Source organism: Bombina bombina, chromosome 1 (genome assembly GCF_027579735.1).
Source record: "Bombina bombina isolate aBomBom1 chromosome 1, aBomBom1.pri, whole genome shotgun sequence".
In the NCBI taxonomy this organism is placed as follows: domain Eukaryota; kingdom Metazoa; phylum Chordata; class Amphibia; order Anura; family Bombinatoridae; genus Bombina; species Bombina bombina.
The window spans coordinates 1306145259-1306170375 of record NC_069499.1 but is presented as its reverse complement, the minus strand read 5'-3'; the positions used below and the strand labels follow the sequence as shown (position 1 = coordinate 1306170375).

At 40.5% G+C, this 25117-nt stretch overlaps 1 protein-coding gene across 1 annotated transcript in view; it reads right to left on the bottom strand.

The window, feature by feature from the left end:
* Positions 1-1029: 1029 nt before the first annotated feature.
* LOC128648883 (uncharacterized protein F13E9.13, mitochondrial-like) overlaps positions 1030-25117 on the bottom strand; it is a 93301-nt gene continuing 69213 nt past the window's right edge. The window contains 1 exon segment of the mRNA XM_053701813.1: positions 1030-1453. Coding sequence (XP_053557788.1) covers positions 1266-1453 — 188 coding nt within the window. The 3' untranslated portion in view covers positions 1030-1265.

The following is a 25117-nucleotide window of genomic DNA, read 5'->3' as shown; positions in this document are numbered from 1 at the left end:
CAGCAGCAGGAGGAGCAGGGACAGCAGCAGCAGGAGCAGGGACGGCTACAGCACCATGACCAGGGACCTAAGCAGCAACTATATCAGCAGCAGGTATATCCTCCACAGCAGGTATATCCTCCACAACAGGAGCTTGTAGGGCTTCCAGCACCCCTTGTGCCCCACGATGCTGTCTCTCTAGATATTGTAGGTAAAGCAGGGGAAACATGGTGGCTAATGAGGGTGTGCATTGACGTGTTTTAAGGCTGCAGGTGAGAGGTTGTGCTGTTTGTGATTGGTTTGACACACTTGCAGGGGCAGGAATAATAAATGGTTTAACTGTTTGAGATTTGTGGCTGATATGTATGTAATTGCGCATGCGTTTGTTAGGCCTTCAGGGAGTTACGTTGCTTTTTTAGTCAGTGAAAGGGTTACTGCGCCTGCAATTTGTGGTGAGATGAGAATGGAGTAGATTTTCTGAATTCTAAGTCCTTACGCTGTATATTGGACACCAAATTGCGCGGCTGTTCTATGTTAAGTCTATGGGTAAAAAAAATACGGCCGAAGGGAGAAATATACGCGCGTAACTTGTATGCTACGCCGTATATTTAATACCAAAATCGCGTAAAATCCGGTGGCGGAGGATTTTGCGGGCGACGTTGAATATGTAATGGAGCCCCTAGTGCACACTATCTACCTAGGTATTCTCTTCAGCTAAGAAGAGTGTAGGAGCTCAATTATATCTGTTCTTAACAGGCCAAAACACAGGCAATCCAGAGATTATAGGCTTGCTAGGATTGCCACCTCAGCCATGTTTTCCTGGACACTTATGAGTTACATATGCTGCAGGGTGTGCAGGGAGGAACATGTATTGTGTTTCTGGACAGCACTATTCATATTCCTCCCTGCACACCCTGCAGCATGTGTAACTTATAAGTGTTCTGTATTTTAAGGCACAGGTGGCAACCCTAGGGCTTGCCCCTGTCATTGTGTTAGACATTAATAACAGGAAAGGGGGGGGGGGGGTAAATAATGAAAGCATACTGCACGTTTTTTTTTTTGTTTGTTTTTTTACTATGTATAATTAAACATTGCATATTCAAATCTTACAGTGCCTAAAATGTAACTCATATTAAAATGGAAAATTTGTGGCTTTAATCTTTTAATCAAATAAACTTGTGACCAATCATATCCTTGGGAGTCAAATCACATCAATGATAGCACCTAAATGATCTGCAAATAATACAGTGTTGTCTTAGCTGGCAAGAACACAGCTGTCACTTGCATTATCTTAGACTATTAACTTTATTCATAAGTGATAATACTTTATCATAATCAACACTGTTGCTCCAGACACCACCTTTTTTAAAATAGGAACCAATAATGAAACCGTTTGCATCCATGTAGATTTCCACATTTTCCAGAGTCACTCCAGAACCGATAAGTATTGGAATCTTTACAGAGCGCCCAACCTCTAAGATACAAAAGAGTAATTTGAAAATTAGTATAACAAAAATAACATATTTTCTGCATTTACTCTTAAAGGGACATCAAACTCATTTTTGTTCCTTCATGATTCAGATAGAACATACAATTTTAAACAACTTTCCAGTTCACTTCTATCATCAAATTTTCTTCATTCTCTTGGTATCCTGTGTTTAAGTAGAACTACTGGGAGCTAGCTGAACACTTCGAATTAGACAATTACAAGAGACATATGTGCATCCACCAATCAACAGCTAGCTCCCAGTAGTGCATTGCTGCTCCTGAGCCTTCCTAGCTATGCTATTCAACAAGGAATAACAAGAGAACAAAACAAATTATCAGAAGTAAATTGGAATGTTGTTTAAAACTGCATGCTGTCTGAATCATTCATTTCACACTAGTTTGGGAGGTGCATTGCACAGGGGGGTGCATTGCCTGGGCAGTGTACATTTTAACAACAGCATATGTTCACATTTCTAAAGTGAACATTTTATACGTGAAGCACTAATTTAAGAATTATACAATAATTGAACAAGGATTGAGCATGGGACAAGACACAAGGTAAGTACTCTTGTAATACTGTGTTTTATGTATCTCATTGTATCCTTTTGCAAGTGTTGCTGTAATACTGTGTCTTACAGTGGGGCAAAAAAGTATTTAGTCAGCCACCAATTGTGCAAGTTCTCCCTCTTAAGAAGATGAGAGAGGCCTGTAATTTTCATCATAGGTATACCTCAACTATGAGAGACAAAATGTGGAAACAAATCCAGACAATCACATTGTCTGATTTGGAAAGAATTTATTTGCATATTATGGTGGAAAATAAGTATTTGGTCACCTACAAACAAGCAAGATTTCTGACTCTCACAGACCTGTATCTTCTTCTTTAAGAGGCTCCTCTGTCCTCCACTAATTATCTGTATTAATGGCACCTGTTTGAACTTATTATCAGTATAAAAGACACCTGTCCACAACCTCAAACAGTCACACTCCAAACTCCACTATGGTGAAGACCAAAGAGCTGTCGAAGGACACCAGAAACAAAATTGTAGACCTGCACCAGGCTGGGAAGACTGAATCTGCAATAGGCAAGCAGCTTGGTGTGAAGAAATCAACTGTGGGAGCAATAATTAGAAAATGGAAGATATACAAGACCACTGATAATCTCCCTCGATCTGGGGCTCCATGCAAGATCTCACCCCGTGGGGTCAAAATGATCACAAGAACAGTGAGCAAACATCCCAGAACCACACGGGGGGACCTAGTGAATGACCTGCAGAAAGCTGGGACCAACGTAATAAAGGCTACCATCAGTAACACACTACACCGCCAGGGAATCAGATCCTGCAGTGCAAGACGTGTCCCCCTGCTTAAGCCAGTACATGTCCGGGCTCATCTGAAGTATGCTAGAGAGCATTTGGATGATCCAGAAGCGGATTGGGAGAATGTCATATGGTCAGATAAAACCAAAGTAGAACTGTTTGGTAGAAACACAACTCGTGTTTGGAGGAGAGAGAATGCTGAGTTGCAACCAAAGAACACCATACCTACTGTGAAGCATGGGGGTGGCAACATCATGCTTTGGGGCCGTTTCTCTGCAAAGGGAACAGGACGACTGATCCGTGTAGATGGAAGAATGAATGGGGCCATGTATCGTGAGATTTTGAGTGCAAACCTCCTTCCATCAGCAAGGGCATTGAAGATGAAAAGTGGCTGGGTCTTTCAGCATGACAATGATCCCAAACACACCGCCCAGGCAACGAAGGAGTGGCTTCGTAAGAAGCATTTCAAGGTCCTGGAGTGGCCTAGTCAGTTTCTAGATCTCAACCCCATAGAAAACCTTTGGAGGGAGTTGAAAGTCTGTGTTGCCCAGCGACAGCCCCAAAACATCACTGCTCTAGAGAAGATCTGCATGCAGGAATGGGCCAACATACCAGCAACAGTGTGTGACAACCTTGTGAAGACTTACAGAAAACGTTTGACCTCTGTCATTGCCAACAAAGGATATATAACAAAGTATTGATTTGAACTTTTGATATTGACCAAATACTTATTTTCCACCATAATTTGCAAACAAATTCTTTCCAAATCAGACAATGTGATTGTCTGGATTTGTTTCCACATTTTGTCTCTCATAGTTGAGGTATACCTATGATGAAAATTACAGGCCTCTCTCATCTTCTTAAGTGGGAGAACTTGCACAATTGGTGGCTGACTAAATACTTTTTTGCCCCACTGTATGTGTTTACTTGGTTCCCACTTTCATAATAATGTTCAATATCTTCATACTCCTTTTTGCTACCTTTTGTCTCTATAACAAACTACATTATTCATTTACTCCTTCTCCCTCTCCACCTACACTGTTTAGTAGCCCATCTCTCTTATACTCACCTTACTTTTGTACTCATGAACTTTACCTATTCCTAAACACCCCCCCCCCCTGCACTTCAGCCCAAAAACAGTCTCATTACTGCAAATGCTGGCGACATCTCCCCTAATCCTGGTCCCTCACAACCTCCTAGCCTTTCACATCCCTGTGTGCCTTTCAATAGACTTCATAAACAAAACTCTGGTAACCTTAACCGCATTCCTCTTACATCTAAAACCACCTCCCCCTTCACTTGTGCACTCTGGAACTCTCGCTCTGTTTGCAACAAGCTCACTTCTATCCATGATCTCTTTATCTCCCACTCTCTTAACCTTCTGGCTCTTACAGAAACCTGGCTCTCTGCCTGAGACACAGCATCCACTGCTGCACTGTCACATGGGGGTCTCCATTTCAGCCACACTCCTAGGTCTGGCAATAGACAAGGAGGTGGTGTTGGTACTTTACTTTCCTCTCGTTGCACCTTTCAACAAATTCAGCCCTTCTCTTCACTCACATTTTCTTCATTTGAAGCACACATGATTCAGTTATTCTCTCCCCTCCCTATACGTGTTGCTGCCATATACCGCCCCCCTGGCTCCCCAACTCCATTTTTAGATCACTTTGCTGCCTGGCTTCCTTATTTCCTTTCCTCAGACACCCCTGCCCTCATTCTTGGCGACTTCAACATCCCTCTTGACAATCCCACTGCCTCCTCGGCAAAACAACTTCTTCAACTCACTTCCTCTTTCGGCCTGTCACAATGGACCGACTCTCCCACTCAAAAAGATGGTCATTCCCTTGATCTGATTTTCACCTATCAATGCACTATCTCAAATTTAACAAACTCCCCTTTTCCTCTCTCTGACCATCATCTCCTAACTTGCAACATCACTTCCCTACCTACAACTCCCCCTCCCTCTACCCTTTACACCAAACTTCACAGAAGCACTAAGTCATTAGATCTGCAACAGCTCGCTAGCACTCTCAAACCTCTCATCCATCACCTCCTTTTCCTGCCCTGACCAATCTATCTGCCAGTATAACTCCACCCTTACATCGGTCATTGACAATCTGGCCCCTCCAACCATAGCTCTGAAACCCCACTCTCATCCTCAGCCCTGGCATACTCCTCTGACACGGTACCTACGCAGATGTTACTGTACTGCTGAGCGACACTGGAGGAAATCTCGGAGTTCAGCTGACTTTCTTCACTACAAGTTCATCCTGAACTCCTACTATTCTGCCCTTAATCTCTATAAGCAACAATACTTCTCTAATCTCATCACTACTCTTTCCTCTAACCCAAAATGTCTGTTCTCCATGTTCAATACTCTTCTCCGCCCACCCCCACCTCCTAATACAACCTCTCTATCAGCTCAAGATTTTGCCAGCCACTTCAATAACAAAATTGACTACATCAGAAGTGAAATCAGCTCTCAACATACTACCAATCTCCCAACCCCTCAAAAGCTCACAATCATACAACACCCAAATATCCAAAAATGCAGCTCTTTTGCCCCTGTTAACGAGGATGATGTTTCTGCCCTTATACTGTCCTCCCACCTCACAACCTGTCCCCTCTACAGCATCCCCTCACAGCTACTCCCCTCCCTGTCTTCTAACCTCACCTCCATACTCACACACATTTTCAACCTCTCCCTCAGCACTGGTATATTTCCCTCATCTCTAAAACATGCACTGGTCCCACCTATCCTCAAAAAACCTTCCCTCGATCCAACCTCCTCATCCAACTACTGCCCTATTTCCCTACTCCCTCTTGCCTCAAAGCTCCTCAAAAAGCTAGTATACGCACATCTATCCCATTTCATTACACTAAACTCTTCTTGAACCACTGCAATCTGGATTTTGTCCCCATCACTCTACAGAGACAGCAATTGTCAAGGTTACCAAAGACCTACTTACAGCAAAATCCAAAGGCCACTTCTCTCTGCTTATCCTCCTTGACCTGTCTGCAGCCTTTGACACTGTTGACCACCCTCTTCTGCTCCAAACCCTCCTATCATTCGGCATCTGCAACACAGCTCTCTCGTGGTTCTCTTCCTATCTGACTAACCGTACATTTAGTGTAGCCTTCTCCGGAGCAACCTCTGCCCCATTACCACTTTCTGTTGGGTACCTCAAGGCTCTGCCCTTGGTCCCCTTCTCTTTTCAATCTACACGTCATCATTAGGTTCCTTAATAAAGTCCCATGGGTTTCAATATCATTTGTATGCCGATGACACCCAAATCTACCTCTCTGCATCAGACCTACCTCCTTCCTTACTAACCTGTGTCACTAACTGTCTTTCTCATATCTCATCTTGGATGTCTTCTCACTACCTTAAGCTAAATCTCTCCAAAACTGAACTGCTTATTTTTCCCCCTTCTTCCAATGTCTCTACCCCAAATTTTCTATAACTGTTGATAATTCCATCATTACTCCTACCCCGCATGCCCGATGTCTTGGGGTAACACTTGACTCAGATCTTTCCTTCACTCCTCACATTCAGTGCTTGGCTAAAGCCTGCCGCTTGCACCTTAAAAACATCTCTAAAAATACCCACTATAGATCAATGGAGATCGGAAGTCGATCATGTCCTCAAGCTGGAAAAAATGTATTCCTGCTATCAGGGAAAGCCTGATATGTTTCTGAACATCCAACTTATTTGGGAACAAAATATTTAAAATGATTCTATGACCCATAGTGAAACTTATGTTATGTATGGAACTCAAACAAGGATATTCTTCCCTTTCCTTCTTCCCTTAACCCTATTAACCATCTTCTCCCCCCTCTTTTTCAACTGTTTATCTTTGGGACTGGATCCCATCTCAGTTACTCTAATGTTTAAACAATGTTATTATTGTTAATAATTTTGAAAATAACTATGGAAATTGGACCTTTATGTGTCAATGTCAACATATTACTTGAAATGTTACATGTAATTATCATATGTCATCATGATATTTTGAACATGAACAATTGTCAAAAAACCAATTTTCAATAAAAATTACTTGAACAAAAAAAACATCTCTAAAATTAGACATTTCCTTACACAAGATACAACTAAGATTTTAATCCACTCTCATCCTTTCCCGCCTCGACTACTGCAACTCCGTCCTCTCTGGTCTACCTAGCTGCCGCATAGCTCCTTTACAATCCATTATGAATGCCTCTGCCAGGCTCACCTTCCTTACTCATCGCTCTTCATCGGCTGCACCTCTCTGCCAATACCTTCACTGGCTTCCTCTTGCCTCTAGGATTAAACACAAAATCCTTACTCTGACATACAAAGCTCTCAACTGCACTGCTCCCCCCTACATTTCAGAACTTGTCTCCAGATACTCCCCCTCCCATCCCCTTTGATCAGCTCAGGATCTCCTCCTCTCTTGTTACTTCCTCACATTTCCGTTTACAGGACTTCTCCAGACTGGCCCCCATCTTGTGGAACTCCCTGCCTCGCTCCACAAGACTCTCCCCTAGTTTTAACAGCTTCAAGCGCTCCCTAAAAACTCTACTATTCAGGGATGCTTACAACCAACACTAACCTTTCCTAACTCCATTGCTTTCCCCTTGAACCCCTTAGAATGTAAGCCTATGAGCCCAGCTGTTTGCAGATCGCCTTCATAAGAGCCGACTACAACAGTGAAACTCTCAGCAGGGCCCTCTACCCACTTGATCCCTACAAAAGCTATCCTGTATACCGACTATGTTTACAGTGCTGCGGAATCTGTTGGCGCTCTACAAATACCTGATAATAATAATAAAATCATGAAAGTTTTATTTTGATTTTACTGACCCTTTAATACATTTACCCAATAATTACTGGTTTATCCACAATACCAGGATTTTTTTCACTTGCTAACTAGCTATTCGTGCATAACATTTTCCATCATTTTTGAAAGATGAGTAAAAGGGCAACAATAAGAAATATTAAATATTTTTCCATGAAAAAGTGAAATATTTAAATTTATATTAAAAGCAGCAGGAAATTAATGTTTGTGCAGCCAGCCACGACAAGCCTAAAAAATAGGGTCTACATTTAAAGTGAAATTTCATTGTAAAATTGTTTTTCCCTGAATATATTCCACATGACTTGTTATAATAGCTTGTTATACATAAATGTATAAAAAAATTCTCATTTATGCTTCTTATTGCAAAGAAATAGCTGGATTTGCTTTTTGAAACCACAGCCCATCAAAATCGCCTTTGCTTGCTGACAGATCAGATCTCATTATGTTATCACTCAAATGCTTCCCTTTCTTATCTCTGTCTCTGTACAATAATTAGAAAGAACACGTGAACACTTTGTTCTTTTGATATCCTTTGATGAAAAACACACCTAGGTAGGCTAAGAAGCTGCTGATTGGTAGCTGCACATATACACGTCATGTTATTGGCTCACCCATGTGCATTACTGTTTAACAAAAGGTTACCAAGATAATGAAGGAAATTACATAATAGAAGTAATATGGAAAGTTTTTACAATTATATTCTCCATCTGAATCATGAAAGGAAAATTTTGGGTTTCACATGGGTTTTAACTAAAGCCAGACAAGAGTTTACTGCAAATCTACGTCTTTATTCTCCTAAAACTTTGGGACTTGGTTAGGAGTCTGAAAGCCAGAGCAATGTTATTTAAAAATAAGCAAAACTATCCAAAAAAAACTGTATGGGCTATATAAATGGATCATCTACAAAACATTTATGCAAAGAAAAATCTAGTGTATAATGTCCCCCAGTGTTGTGTGTTGTGAGTTTATCCTCATTGTTCAGTACCACAAAAAGAGTGTGAAAGGAATGGTTTACAGGGACAGTCTACACCAGAATTCTTATTGTTTAAAAATATAGATAATACATTTTTTACCCATTCCCCAGTTTTGCATAACCAACACTGTTATTTTAATATATTTTTTTCCCTCTGTGATTGCCTTGTATCTAAGCCTCTGCAGAATGCCCCCTTATCTCAGTTCTTTTGACAGACTTTGCATGTCTGAATCAGTAACACAAGCTGGAAATAAGCGAGCTGGAGACACAGGGAACTAAAATTAAGCAAAGACACTCCCTTGTGCCAATAGAGGCAGGCTGGTTTTTAGCAGCAGACCAGCTAGCTGGACACAGGAAATCCCGGGATCCCCAGGTGTAAGGCCAACGGAGTGATGACAAGACTCGGGAATTCTCCAACTCCACAAACACAGGGTCAGCAACCAGAAGGTTATGGGAGGGCACAAAACAACTTGTCCCTTGGTAGCATAATAAGATATACACTATTTATTAAAAAGTTTATATAAAACCAAAGTTAAAAACAGCTCATGCTTATTAGTGCAATCTATAGTATGGTACAAAATGCAACGCGTTTCACGGATAAAACCATTTCACGGATAAAACCGTTTCATCAGGTATCCTAATGAAACGGTTTTATCCGTGAAACGCGTTGCATTTTGTACCATGCTATAGATTGCACTAATAAGCATGAGCTGTTTTTAACTTTGGTTTTATATAAACTTTTTAATAAATCCATTTGTGAAAGTTTTAACTCTCAGTGCTAAGTGTATATCTTATTACACTACCAAGGGGCGGTCTGTTTTGTGCCCTCCCATAACCTTCTGGTTGCTGACCCTGTGTTTGTGGAGTTAGAGAATCCCAGAGTCTTGGCATCACTCCGTTGGCCTTACACCTGGGGATCCCGGGATTTCCTGTATCCAGCTAGCTGGTCTGCTGCTAATAACCAGCCTGGCTCTATTGGCATAAGTGAGTGCCTTTGCTTAATGTGAGTACCCTGTGTCTCCAGCTCGCTTATTTCCAGCTTGTGTTACTGATTCACACAAGCAGCGCCTCTTTCCTTCTTATTGTTTTACTAGTCATCTCATCGTCAGTGCGGCCTTACATCCTCTCCAGTGGAGGACTTTCAAGTTCTTGGACCAAGGACTGTTTTTCTCCTCTATTACACTTTGTGGGAACTATAAATCTACAACATATATCAAGTGCACATAGCATTGTGGACCCTTTTTTGTGCATTAGTTAAACATATACTATTTGTGTTTATACCAATGTGTATTGTATTGTGGATTGATTGGTTTAATTAGACCTACTGTTTTATCGCATTGCTACACAGTACCCTTACCCATACCATACATTTTAGAATATAGTTTGTTATAAAGATATATACACAGACTGTAACATTTTCAACCTTTTTGTGTTGTCTATGTAGATACAATTTGTTGTCATCTGATAATAGAGCCTCCTATAGGAGCAAGAGATATATATTCTTTTAACACTAGTTGCATATATATATATATATATTTTGACTCCTGATTTTTAGCTTTTGACCAACTTGCATTTTAGCCAATCAGTGCTAACTCCTAGGTAACTCCTTGGGCGTGAGCATAATGTTATCTATATGGCACACATGAACTAACACCCTCTAGCTGTGAAAATGCATTGAAATTAGAGGTAGCCATCAAAGGATTAGATATTAGCATATGAGCCTACCGAGGTTTAGCTTTCAACTAAGTATACCAAGAGAACAAGGCAAATTTGACGATAAAAGTGAAATTGAAAGTTGTTTAAAATTGCATGCCCTGACGATCTAGGAAGCTGGTTGGAGGAGCACAAGCGTAAGGACGTGCAAACGCTTGTTCTCTGGCTCCTTGCAAGAGCTGTTGGCAGAATTTACTGTGCTAAAAACCCTGGTCCCTGGGTGGCTTTTTCAGTAAATTACTGCTTACTCCCAGCATTCTAACAGTGCCACACCAACGCACTGAGCTGCAAAAAGCAGCAAATAAACGGACTGACTAAACTTTTCTGTTCCTACGTGAAACCTAGGAGAAGTCTCATTGCTTATAGCATACAAAGCTTTTGATCTCTCTCCATTGCATAAGAGACATGAGACCTGGAACAAAGAAAACCTCCCTGCGATTGTTCTATCTTTAACAGTGTTACATATACCTCAACCTTATCTTCCCCTCCCAACGGAGCTGCGTGAGGGGGAGAAGAACAGCCGTGCGAGCTGTAAGGTGCTTGGGTAGCCAGTGAAGCAGGGGGACAAGAATTTCCTGAGACCGGGCTCTGCCTTACCAGTGATCTTTCCCTGTTGCTGTGATCGACTGGACAGGGTCTATCTTGGGTGGTTGGTGCCGTTGCCTGGTGGTGACCGAGGATCCTGCTGGATTCGGCCTTGCTGTTTGGATCTCACACCTTGCCAGAGACGGGGCGGTCCCTTCCGCTCCGGGTGGAGGATCCGAGTGAGAGGCTCATCGGAGCTGAGTGGGTGACGTCAAGGATCACCTGGTGGTGGGCGCTCCCTCCGCTTTGAGTGTGTGACGTTCTGCTGATATTGGAAGAGGCTTGGTTGTGGCCTTGCCCCCCCCACACCGGTGTTGCGTGGGGGAGCTCCGGAGTCCAGCTGGGTGTCATCCCTCGACCGTGATGGTTGTCTGGGTACGAGAGGCCCGAGGAACTGGGACAGGTACTTTCCTAAAATAAAGGGCCCTAACTGATTTTTAACAACTGGGATGGTCTGGGTCCTTAATTACCTTTCTCTTTTTGGGCTGAAGTTTCACTGAAACATAAGAATAAAGGGAACTTGGACGGTTGTAACTATTAGGGGCCCAAAAGCTATTTTAAGAACTGGTTCTCCTAATAGTTAAAGGGACACTGAACCCAAATTTTTTCTTTCGTGATTCAGATAGAGCATGCAATTTTAAGCAACTTTCTAATTTACTCCTATTATCAATTTTTCTTCAGTCACTTGCTACCTTTATTTGAAAGGGAAGGCATCTAAGATTCATTTTTGGTTCAGCCTCTGGACAGCACTTTTTATTGGTCGATGAATTTATCCACCAATCAGCAAGAATAACCCAGGTTATTCACCAAAATGGGCCGGCATCTAAACTTGCATTCTTGCATTTCAAATAAGATACCAAGAGAATGAAGAAAATTTGATAATAGGAGTAAATTAGAAAGTTGCTTAAAATTGCATGCTCTATCTGAATCACGAAATATATTTTTTTTAAGGGTTTCCCTGTATCAATTATAGATGGATAATGGAGACACGATTGAAAAGTTTGTTTGTTATAAAAATGTAACTCATACCAGTGAATCTTAAACTAAGGGTAATAATAGTTTATTTAAGGAGTTCATAGCTTCACTAATTCTAACATAAGATTACCTGAACAGAGGCTAACTAAATGGCCATAAAAAAATATTATTTAATGTTAACAGATAACATCAGTGCCTGGTTGCGAGCTCTGGATAAACACTTACAGGCCCATTTATCAAGCTCCGTACGGAGCTTGAAGGGCCGTGTTTCTGGCGAGTCTTCAGACTCGCCAGAAACACAACTTATGAAGCAGCGGTCTAAAGACCGCTGCTCCATAACCCTGTCCGCCTGCTCTGAACAGGCGGACAGGAATCGCCAAACATCAACCCGATCGAATACGATCGGGTTGATTGACAGCTCCCTGCTGGCGGCCGATTGGCCGCGAGTCAGCAGGGGGCGGCGTTGCACCAGCAGCTCTTGTGAGCTGCTGGTGCAATGTTAAATGCGGAGAGCGTATTGCTCTCCGTATTTAGCGAGGTCTTGCGGACCTGATCCGCAGTGTCGGATCAGGTCCGCAAGCCCTTTGATAAATGTGCCTGTTATACTTTGTAGCAGGCTAGGATATTTGTATTAACTTATTATATACTCTCTGATTAAGGAATTGTATAGATATTTTTTCTGTGTTTTTATATAAAAGGAAAAAAAGAGACAAAAAGAGAAGGAAAAAAAAAAAGGAAGGGGGAAAAAAAAAATGCAGTTCCCTTAGTATAAATGGTAAAACTTGTACCTTATAGAATTATTCCCTGTTGAGGATTGGCTATCGCTTAGAAGACTAGCGGCTAGATTTAGAGTTCTGCGGCTAAAGGGGTGCATTATCTACGCATGCTTTTTCTTCCCCCCTCACCTTTTAAATACCGCTGGTATTTAGAGTTCACAGAAGGGCTGCGTTAGGCTCCAAAAAGGGAGCGTAGAGCATAATTTACCGCCACTGCAACTCTAAATACCAGCGGTGCTTACGGACACGGCCAGCTTCAAAAACGTGCTCGTGCACGATTCCCCCATAGGAAACAATGGGGCCGTTTGAGCTGATAAAAAAACCTAACACCTGCAAAAAAGCAGCGTTCAGCTCCTAACGCAGCCCCATTGTTTCCTATGGGGAAACACTTCCTAAGTCTGCACCTAACACCCTAACATGTACCCCGAGTCTAAACACCCCTAGCCTTACACTTATTAACCCCTAATCTGCCGACCCCGCTATCGCTGACCCCTGCATTTTATTATTACCGCCTAATCTGCCGCTCCGTACACCGCCGCAACCTACGTTATCCCTATGTACCCCTAATCTGCTGCCCCTAACACCGCCGACCCCTATATTATATTTATTAACCCCTAATCTGCCGCCCCCAACGTCGCCGCCACCTACCTACAATTATTAACCCCTAATCTGCCGACCGGACCTCACTGCTACTATAATAAAGTTATTAACCCCTAATCCGCCTCACTCCCACCTCAAAAACCCTATAATAAATAGTATTAACCCCTAATCTGCCCTCCCTAACATCACCGACACCTAACTTCAAGTATTAACCCCTAATCTGCCGACCGGACCTCGTCGCTACTCTAATAAATGTATTAACCCCTAAAGCTAAGTCTAACCCTAACCCTAACACCCACCTAAGTTAAATATAATTTAAATCTAACAAAATAAAATAAATCTTATTAAATAAATTATTCCTATTTAAAGCTAAATACTTACCTGTAAAATAAACCCTTATATAGCTACAATATAAATAATAATTATATTGTAGCTATTTTAGGATTAATATTTATTTTACAGGCAACTTTGTATATATTTTAACTAGGTACAATAGCTATTAAATAGTTAATAACTATTTAATAGCTACCTAGTTAAAATAAGTAAAAAATTACCTGTAAAATAAATCCTAACCTAAGTTACAATTAAACCTAACACTACACTATCAATAAATAAATTTAATAAACTACCTATAATTATCTACAATTAAACCTAACACTACACTATCAATAAATTAATTACATACAAATACCTACAAATAAATACAATTAAATAAACTAACTAAAGTACAAAAAATAAAAAAAGAACTAAGTTACAAAAAAATTAAAAAAAATAATTTACAAACATTATAAAAATATTACAACAATTTTAAGCTAATTACACCTACTCTAAGCCCCCTAATAAAATAACAAAGCCCCCCAAAATAAAAAAATGCCCTACCCTATTCTAAAATAAAAATTGAAAAGCTCTTTTACCTTACCAGCCCTTAAAAGGGCCTTTTGCGGGGCATGCCCCAAAGAATTCTGCTCTTTTGCCTGTAAAAAAAACATACAATACCCCCCCCCAACATTACAACCCACCACCCACATACCCCTAATCTAACCCAAACCCCCCTTAAGTAAACCTAACACTAAGCCCCTGAAGATCTCCCTACCTTGTCTTCACCACGCCAGGTATCACTGATCCGTCCAGAAGAGGGTCCGAAGTCTTCATCCAATCCGGGCGATGTCTTCATCCAAGCCCAAGTGGGGGCTGAAGAGGTCCATCATCCGGCTGAAGTCTTCCTCCTATCTGGGGCTAAAGAGGTCCATCATCCGGCTGAAGTCTTCCTCCTATCCGGGGCTGAAGAGGTCCATCATCCGGCTGAAGTCTTTATCCAAGTGGAGGCTGAAGAGGTCCATCATCCGGCTGAAGTCTTCTATCAAGCGGCATCTTCAATCTTCTTTCTTCCGGCTCCATCTTCATCCCGCCGACGCGGAACATCCATCCTGGCCGACGACTTCCCTTACGAATGACGGTTCCTTTAAGGGACGTCATCCAAGATGGCGTCCCTCGAATTCCGATTGGCTGATAGGATTCTATCAGCCAATCGGAATTAAGGTAGGAAAATTCTGATTGGCTGATTGAATCAGCCAATCAGATTCAAGTTCAATCCGATTGGCTGATTGGATCAGCCAATCAGATTGAGCTTGCAGTCTATTGGCTGATCGGAACAGCCAATAGAATGCGAGCTCAATCTGATTGGCTGATTGTAGTGTTAGGTTTAATTGTAACTTAGGTTAGGATTTATTTTACAGGTAATTTTGTAATTATTTTAACTATGTAGCTATTAAATAGTTAACTATTTAATAGCTATTGTACCTAGTTAAAATAAATTGAACTTTGCCTGTAAAATAAAAATAAATCCTAAAATAGCTACAATATAATTATTAGTTATATTGTAGCTATATTAGGGTTTATTTTATAGGTAAGTATTTAGTTTTAAATAGGATTAATTTAGTTAATAAGAATAATATTTATTTAGATGTATTTAATTAATATTTAAGTTAGGGGGGTATTAGGGTTAGACTTAGGTTTAGGTGTTAATAATTTTATTATAGTGGCGACGATGTAGGGGGGGCAGGATAGGGGTTAATAAATTTATTATAGGTGGCGACGGTGTAGGGGGGGCAGGATAGGGGTTAATAAATTTATTATAGGTGGCGACGGTGTAGGGAGGGCAGGATAGGGTTTAATAATAATAAGCTATTGTACCTGGTTAAAATAAATACAACGTTGCCTGTAAAATAAATATTAATCCTAAAATAGCTACAATATAATTATTATTTATATTGTAGCTATATTAGGGTTTATTTTACAGGTAAGTATTTAGCTTTAAATAGGAATAATTTATTTAATAAGATTTATTTTATTTCGTTAGATAAAAATTATATTTAATTTAGGGGGTGTTAGTGTTAGTGTTAGACTTAGCTTTAGGGGTTAATACATTTATTAGAGTAGCGGCGAGGTCCGCTCGGCAGATTAGGGGTTAATACTTGAAGTTAGGTGTCGGTGATGTTAGGGAGGGCAGATTAGGGGTTAATACTATTTATTATAGGGTTTTTGAGGCGGGAGTGAGGCGGATTAGGGGTTAATAACTTTATTATAGTAGCGGTAAGGTCCGGTCGGCAGATTAGGGGTTAATAATTGTAGGTAGGTGGCGGCGACGTTGGGGGCGGCAGATTAGGGGTTAATATAATATAGGGGTCGGCGGTGTTAGGGGCAGCAGATTAGGGGTACATAGGGATAATGTAGGTTGCGGCGGTGTGCGGTCGGCAGATTAGGGGTTAAAAAATTTAATAGAGTGGCGTCGATGTGGGGGGGCCTCGGTTTAGGGGTACATAGGTAGTTTATGGGTTTTAGTGTACTTTAGAGCACAGTAGTTAAGAGCTTTATGAACCAGCGTTAGCCCAGAAAGCTCTTAACTCCTGTCTTTTCTCTGTGGCTGGAGTCTTGTCGTTAGATTTCTAACGCTCACTTCAGCCAAGACTCTAAATACCGGCGTTAGAAAGATCCCATTGAAAAGATAGGATATGCAAATGGCGTAGGGGGATCTGCGGTATGGAAAAGTCGCGGCTGCAAAGTGAGCGTTAGACCCTTACCTACAAGACTCTAAATACCAGCGGTAGCCCAAAACCAGCGTTAGGAGCCCCTAACGCTGGTTTTGACGGCTAACGCAGAACTCTAAATCTAGGCGTAGGTAAATTATTTCATAAGTTTTATTAATTTAATTGGAGTGTTAAGGTTATTAATCCTCCTGTAAAACTCAAAACCCCCTGTGGGGATAGAAGGCTAATGTGTTATGAGTTGCTATGTAAATAATTACCGATTGTTAATTGTAGATAATAGAATATGATTATATTGACTGTTTAAGACTTCATAGGTACTTAACATACTGAGCTGATTGTAGACACTTATTTTATAAGGGAATAGTAACTCCTAAATCTGCCGACCTCTATGACCGAGGTGTAAGTATCTGTCATCACTAAAGAGTCCCTTTACACTCTCACTGATATATTTTTTAGTTTTTGGCACTTTTTTTCACAAATAAGTACTTTTTTTCCCTCCCCACTCCCTTCCCAAATCCAGATTCTTTCTTGACCTTCACTTTTTTTTTTTCCCCCCTCACCCTTTATTGCACCAGGGGGGACTAATTTTTCTGCCCTCCCCCCCTCACATCGTCCATCAGGAACTTTCTTCACTTTACGAACTCTAAACTCCAGCACTTAAAACATGGATATATGGACAAATATTTCACTGAACAAGTCAGAACTTCCCCTTCGGTCATGGCAGGAAGGCAGAGAGAGAGAAAAAAAAATAAGAATATGCAAGAAATATTAACAGAGACGCATCCTAGTAGCAATGTGTCACAGATAAATGAACCAATTTACATACAAGCATTAGTTGTAAAAATAACTGAAGCTTTATCCCCCAAGTTTGAAGAATTGAGAAATGAGATCAAATACGATATGAATTCCTTAACAACAGAAATACGCCAATTTTCTAATAGGATTACTGAAGCAGAACAGAGAATATCTGATTTGGAAGATACTATAGAGAATCATAACACTAAACTAGATGATATAAATTCTAAAATAACAAAAACTGAGCTGAAGTTAGAAGACTTAGAAAATTGCGCGAGAAGAAACAACATTACAGGGAGTGCAGAATTATTAGGCAAGTTGTATTTTTGAGGATTAATTTTATTATTGAACAACAACCATGTTCTCAATGAACCCAAAAAACTCATTAATATCAAAGCTGAATAGTTTTGGAAGTAGTTTTTAGTTTGTTTTTAGTTATAGCTATTTTAGGGGGATATCTGTGTGTGCAGGTGACTATTACTGTGCATAATTATTAGGCATCTTAACAAAAAACAAATATATACCCATTTCAATTATTTATTTTTACCAGTGAAACCAATATAACATCTCAACATTCACAAATATACATTTCTGACATTCAAAAACAAAACAAAAACAAATCAGTGACCAATATAGCCACCTTTCTTTGCAAGGACACTCAAAAGCCTGCCATCCATGGATTCTGTCAGTGTTTTGATCTGTTCACCATCAACATTGCGTGCAGCAGCAACCACAGCCTCCCAGACACTGTTCAGAGAGGTGTACTGTTTTCCCTCCTTGTAAATCTCACATTTGATGATGGACCACAGGTTTTCAATGGGGTTCAGATCAGGTGAACAAGGAGGCCATGTCATTAGATTTTCTTCTTTTATACCCTTTCTTGCCAGCCACGCTGTGGAGTACTTGGACGCGTGTGATGGAGCATTGTCCTGCATGAAAATCATGTTTTTCTTGAAGGATGCAGACTTCTTCCTGTACCACTGCTTGAAGAAGGTGTCTTCCAGAAACTGGCAGTAGGACTGGGAGTTGAGCTTGACTCCATCCTCAACCCGAAAAGGCCCCACAAGCTCATCTTTGATTATACCAGCCCAAACCAGTAATCCACCTAGACCTTGCTGGCGTCTGAGTCGGACTGGAACTCTCTGCCCTTTACCAATCCAGCCACGGGCCCATCCATCTGGCCCATCAAGACTCACTCTCATTTCATCAGTCCATAAAACCTTAGAAAAATCAGTCTTGAGATATTTCTTGGCCCAGTCTTGACGTTTCAGCTTGTGTGTCTTGTTCAGTGGTGGTCGTCTTTCAGCCTTTCTTACCTTGGCCATGTCTCTGAGTATTGCACACCTTGTGCTTTTGGGCACTCCAGTGATGTTGCAGCTCTGAAATATGGCCAAACTGGTGGCAAGTGTCATCTTGGCAGCTGCACGCTTGACTTTTCTCAGTTCATGGGCAGTTATTTTGTGCATTGGTTTTTCCACACGCTTCTTGCGACCCTGTTGACTATTTTGAATGAAATGCTTGATTCTTCGATGATCACGCTTCAGAAGCTTTGCAATTTTAAGAGTGCTGCATCCCTCTGCAAGATATCTCACTATTTTTGACTTTTCTGAGCCTGTCAAGTCCTTCTTTTGACCCATTTTGCCAAAGGAAAGGAAGTTGCCTAATAATTATGCACACCTGATATAGGGTGTTGATGTCATTAGACCACACCCCTTCTCATTACAGAGATGCACATCACCTAATATGCTTAATTGGTAGTAGGCTTTCGAGCCTATACAGCTTGGAGTAAGACAACATGCATAAAGAGGATGATGTGGTCAAAATACTCATTTGCCTAATAATTCTGCACTCCCTGTAGATTAATAGGAGTACCTGAGGATAAGCAATATGAAGATTTAAATAAATTACTTACAGTAACAATTCCACATCTACTACAAATACCACAAAGACAGCCACAAATTGTAATCGAAAGATTACACAGATTAGGATGGCAACATATGGAAAAGGGGAAAGCCAGGCCAAGACCAATTATTGCCAAAATACTAAATTACCAAGACAAACTTACTTTACTACAACATTATAGAAAAAATCAACCCATTTTCTTAGGAAATGCTAAAATATTGCTTTTTCAGGACATCTCGGCCGAGACATCAGCCAAGAGAAGAGAACTATCACCAATCTGCACTAGATTGATAAATCAAGGGTATCAAGCCACCTTAATATATCCAGCTAAACTGAAAATAACAATTGATAATAAGACTCAATTCTTTGAAACATCTAGGGATGCTGAAAAATATATAGCGCAGATAATACCCCTAAGTTAAGGAAAGAGGTTAATTTAACTGAGGAAAAAGTAAAAAAGGAAAAAAATATATATATTATTAAAAAAGTTAATTTCAATGAAGGTTTCTTATTTTTGGTTTTTAATGTATGGTCAGTCCGTACATAGGGTTGGTGCCTTGGCCGGGATAGGGCCGGTCCCCGGGGCAATAGGGATGAGAAGGGGCAACCGGTTTTGTACACTAGAAAGGTTCCTTGATATAAATGAATTGGAGTGGGGGGTAGGGGCGTGTGGGGGGGGGTCCCTTTTTTTTCCCCTTCCCTTTTTTTCTTATTTTAAATAATGGAGATAGACATTGGTTGTAAAATGGTTTCCTGGAATATAGGAGGGTTAACATCTCCTATTAAAAGAAAGACAATCATATCTTATCTAAGAAAGATAAATACAGACGTTGCCTTCCTCCAGGAAACCCACATGAAAGTAGATGAAGTAATCAAACTTAAAAAATCTTGGGTTCAGGAAGTTATTGCCTCCCCGGCTCTGGGAAGAAAAGGGGGAGTAGCAATTTTACTTGGGAAAAAAGTAAAGGCAGTATCCACAGTCCTTGAAGTGGATCCAGATGGGAGATTTCTATTGGTGAGGGCTAAGATTGCCAAGATCACATATATACTTTGTAATATATATGCACTGAATATTATTAATTATGATTTTTGGGATAATCTGCAAACTAAAATACTTTCTAATAGAGAGGGATTGTTAATAATAGGAGGAGATTTTAATATAATATTTTTACTAAAATATTCTCTAATTTAAAAGTAAAGGATATCTGGAGATTGTATAATCCAGATACTAAAAGTTATACTTGCCTTTCAAAGGCCCATAAGACTCTTTCGAGAATAGACTTATTTTTAGTAGATGAGAAATTCTTAAATCGAAATATTGAATCCAATATCCTCCCTGTTACAATATCGGATCATGCGCCGATAACTTTTGAAATACGCCCACATGATTTTAAAACTAAAAAACGTACGATTTCACTTTCCCCAGTATCTTGCTACAGATCCAGAATTTAAAACAATGTTAAAGGGACACTGTACCTAAATTTTTTCTTTCGTAATTCAGATTGAGCATGACATTTTAAGCAACTTTCTGATTTACTCCTTTTATCAAATGTTCTTCATTCTCTTGGTATCTTTATTTGAAATACAAAAATGTAAGTTTAGATGCCGGACCATTTTTGTTGAACAACCTGGGTTGTCCTTGCTGATTGGTGGATAAATTCATTCACCAATAAAAAAGTACTGTCCAGAGTACTGAACCCAAAACAAGCTTAGGTGCCTTCTTTTTCAAATAAAAATAGCAAAAGAACGAAGAAAAATTGATAATAGGAGTAAATTAGAAAGTTGCTTAAAATTGCATGTTCTTTCTGAATTACAAAAGAAAAATTTTGGGTACAGTGTCCCTTTAAGTCTTAAATTTGAAGAATATGCTCAACTAAATAGCGAATATGTTAATCGTCCGATGATTTTCTGGGAAGCTGCAAAGGCAGTTATGAGGGGAGAGATCTTGGCATATAATATCAATAGAACGAAGAATTATAAAAAAAAAGGAGGAAGATATTTCGAATATATTATCAAATGCTTATAATAATTATATACTGAATAAAACCGCTGAAACTTAGAAAAGATATACGCAAGCTAAAAAGGAAAGAGATACTTTCCTTATACATAAATCTACACAAAGAGAGTTAAAATTACAAGCACATCTATTTAAATACGGAAACAAGGCAGGCAAACTCCTTGCTAATTTAGTTAAACAAGATAAAGGACCAGCCTCAATTGAGTCTATTCGGAAAGACGATAAATTAATTACAAAGTCAGAAGAGGTTTTAAACATAATGACAGATTATTACAACTATCTTTACTCTGTAAGGTTATCAAATAATAAGGAACGCGTATATTTTTGGAGAAAGATTTCCTGTCCAAACATACCAGAAGAATTAAATGAAATGTTGAATCTTCCTATTACTGAGGCAGAGGTAAAGAAGAGTATTGAGGATATGCCCATCAATAAGGCGGCAGGCCCTGATGCATTGCCTAGTGAATTTTATAAAATAATATCACCGTTGATTGTTCCATATTTAACAAGACTATTTAACGATATGTATATCGAGGGTAATCTGCCCTCCCCTAGCTTTGCGGCCTCCTATACAACCCTTATTCCAAAATCTGGAAAAGATTTCACCCAGAAAGAATCTTATAGACCAATAGCTCTGTTAAATACAGATTATAAACTGATAACCTCCATCCTGGCCCAAAGACTGCAAACTCTTCTCCCATCTATAATACACAAGGATCAAGCTGGATTCCTAATAAACAGAAATTCCTCAGCTAAGATCCGAGGGCTATTCCTTACTATTGATTATTTTAAGTTAGAATCGAATAAGGTTCAGGAAGTAGGACAAAATAATAGTGATAAGGCAGTTATTACACTCAATGCTGAAAAAACATTCGATTCAGTCCACCATGACCATCTTCTTCATACTCTAGCCCAATTTGGGTTTAAAGGCCAATTCTCTAAAATGTATTGAAAATCTTTATAATAAAGCTTATACAAGGATATTAGTTAATGCCAGACAATCATCAGACATATACTTAGCTAGAGGTACAAGACAGGGATGTCCTCTTTCTCCCTTGCTCTTTGATATTGCAATAGAACCCCTTGCGATACTAATCAGACAGGATATCAAAGGAATTAAAATAGGGAAGAGAGAACTTAAGATAGCATTGTATGCTGACGACATCTTAATATACATGAGAAAAACATAATTTATGCTTACCTGATAAATTCCTTTCTTCTGTACTGTGATCAGTCCACGGGTCATCATTACTTGTGGGATATTAACTGCTCCCCTACAGGAAGTGCAAGAGGATTCACCCAGCAGAGTTGCTATATAGCTCCTCCCCTCTACGTCACCTCCAGTCATTCGACCAAGGACCAACGAGAAAGGAGAAGCCAAGGGTGTAGTGGTGACTGGAGTATAATTTAAAAAATATTTACCTGCCTTAAAAAACAGGGCGGGCCGTGGACTGATCACACTACAGAAGAAAGGAATTTATCAGGTAAGCATAAATTATGTTTTCTTCTGTTAAGTGTGATCAGTCCACGGGTCATCATTACTTGTGGGATACCAATACCAAAGCAAAAGTACACGGATGACGGGAGGGATAGGCAGGCTCTTTATACAGAAGGAACCACTGCCTGAAGAACCTTTCTCCCAAAAATAGCCTCCGAGGAAGCAAAAGTGTCAAATTTGTAAAATTTGGAAAAAGTATGAAGCGAAGACCAAGTTGCAGCCTTGCAAATCTGTTCAACAGAGGCCTCATTCTTAAAGGCCCGAGTGGAAGCCACAGCTCTAGTGGAATGAGCTGTAATTCTTTCAGGAGGCTGCTGTCCAGCAGTCTCATAAGCTAAACGAATTATGCTACGAAGCCAAAAAGAGAGAGAGGTAGCAGAAGCTTTTTGACCTCTCCTCTGACCAGAGTAAACGACAAACAGGGAAGACGTTTGTCGAAAATCTTTAGTTGCCTGTAAATAAAATTTAAGGGCACGAACTACATCCAGATTGTGCAAAAGACGTTCCTTCCTCGAAGAAGGATTTGGGCACAAGGATGGAACAACAATCTCCTGATTGATATTCCTGTTAGTGACTACCTTAGGTAAGAACCCAGGCTTAGTACGCAGAACTACCTTATCCGAGTGAAAAATCAAATAAGGAGAATCACAATGTAAGGCTGATAACTCAGAGACTCTTCGAGCCGAGGAAATAGCCATTAAAAATAGAACTTTCCAAGATAACAACTTTATATCAATGGAATGAAGGGGTTCAAACGGAACACCCTGTAAAACGTTAAGAACAAGGTTTAAACTCCATGGTGGAGCCACAGCTTTAAACACAGGTTTAATCCTGGCCAAAGCCTGACAAAAAGCCTGAACGTCTGGAACTTCTGACAGACGCTTGTGTAACAGAATGGACAGAGCTGAGATCTGTCCCTTTAAGGAACTAGCGGATAACCCCTTTTCTAAACCTTCTTGTAGAAAAGACAATATCCTAGGAATCCTAACCTTACTCCAAGAGTAACCTTTGGATTCGCACCAATATAGGTATTTACGCCATATTTTATGGTAAATCTTTCTGGTGACAGGCTTCCTAGCCTGTATTAAGGTATCAATAACTGACTCAGAAAAACCACGCTTTGATAAGATCAAGCGTTCAATTTCCAAGCAGTCAGCTTCAGAGAAGTTAGATTTTGATGTTTGAAAGGACCCTGAATCAGAAGGTCCTGTTTCAGAGGTAACGACCAAGGTGGACAGAATGACATGTCCACCAGATCTGTATACCAAGTCCTGCGTGGCCATGCAGGCGCTATTAGAATCACTGATGCTTTCTCCTGTTTGATTCTGGCAATCAATCGAGGAAGCATCGGGAAAGGTGGAAACACATAAGCCATCCTGAAGGTCCATGGTGCTGTCAAGGCATCTATCAGGACCGCTCCCGGATCCCTGGATCTGGACCCGTAGCGCGGAAGCTTGGCGTTCTGTCGAGACGCCATGAGATCTATCTCTGGTTTGCCCCAACGTGGAAGTATTTGGGCAAAGACCTCTGGATGAAGTTCCCACTCCCCCGGATGAAAAGTCTGACGACTTAAGAAATCCGCCTCCCAGTTCTCCACTCCCGGGATGTGGATTGCAGACAGGTGGCAAGAGTGAGACTCTGCCCAGCGAATTATCTTCGATACTTCCATCATTGCTAGGGAGCTTCTTGTCCCTCCCTGATGGTTGATATAAGCTACAGTCGTGATGTTGTCCGACTGGAACCTGATGAACCCCCGAGTTGCTAACTGGGGCCAAGCCAGAAGAGCATTGAGGACTGCTCTCAATTCCAGAATGTTTATTGGAAGAAGACTCTCCTCCTGATTCCATAGTCCCTGAGCCTTCAGAGAATTCCAGACAGCGCCCCAACCTAGTAGGCTGGCGTCTGTTGTTACAATTGACCAGTCTGGCCTGCTGAATGGCATTCCCCTGGACAGATGTGGCCGATAAAGCCACCATAGAAGAGAATTTCTGGTCTCTTGAATGGAATGAAGGACACGGCATGCATTTTGAAGTTTTGTTAACCTGTCCTCTGTCAGGTAAATCTTCATTTCTACAGAATCTATCAGAGTCCCCAGGAAGGGAACTCTTGTGAGTGGAAAGAGAGAACTTTTCTCTTCGTTCACTTTCCATCCATGCGACCTTAGAAATGCCAGTACTATCTCTGTATGAGATTTGTCGTCTAAGTACGGAGCTACTGAAATTCCTCGCGGTCTTAGTACCGCCAGAAGAGTGCCCAGAACCTTTGTGAAGATTCTTGGAGCCGTAGCCAGTCCGAATGGAAGAGCTACAAACTGGTAATGCCTGTCTAAAAAGGCAAACCTTAGATACCGGTAATGACTTCTGTGAATCGGTATGTGAAGGTAAGCATCCTTTAAATCCACTGTGGTCAAGTACTGATCCTCTTGGATCATGGGCAAAATTGTTCGAATAGTTTCCATCTTGAACGATGGAACTCTTAGGAATTTGTTTAGGATCTTTAAATCCAAGATTGGCCTGAAGGTTCCCTCTTTTTGGGAACTACAAACAGATTTGAGTAAAACCCTTGTCCTTGTTCCAACCGCGGAACTGGATGGATCACTCCCATTAATAAAA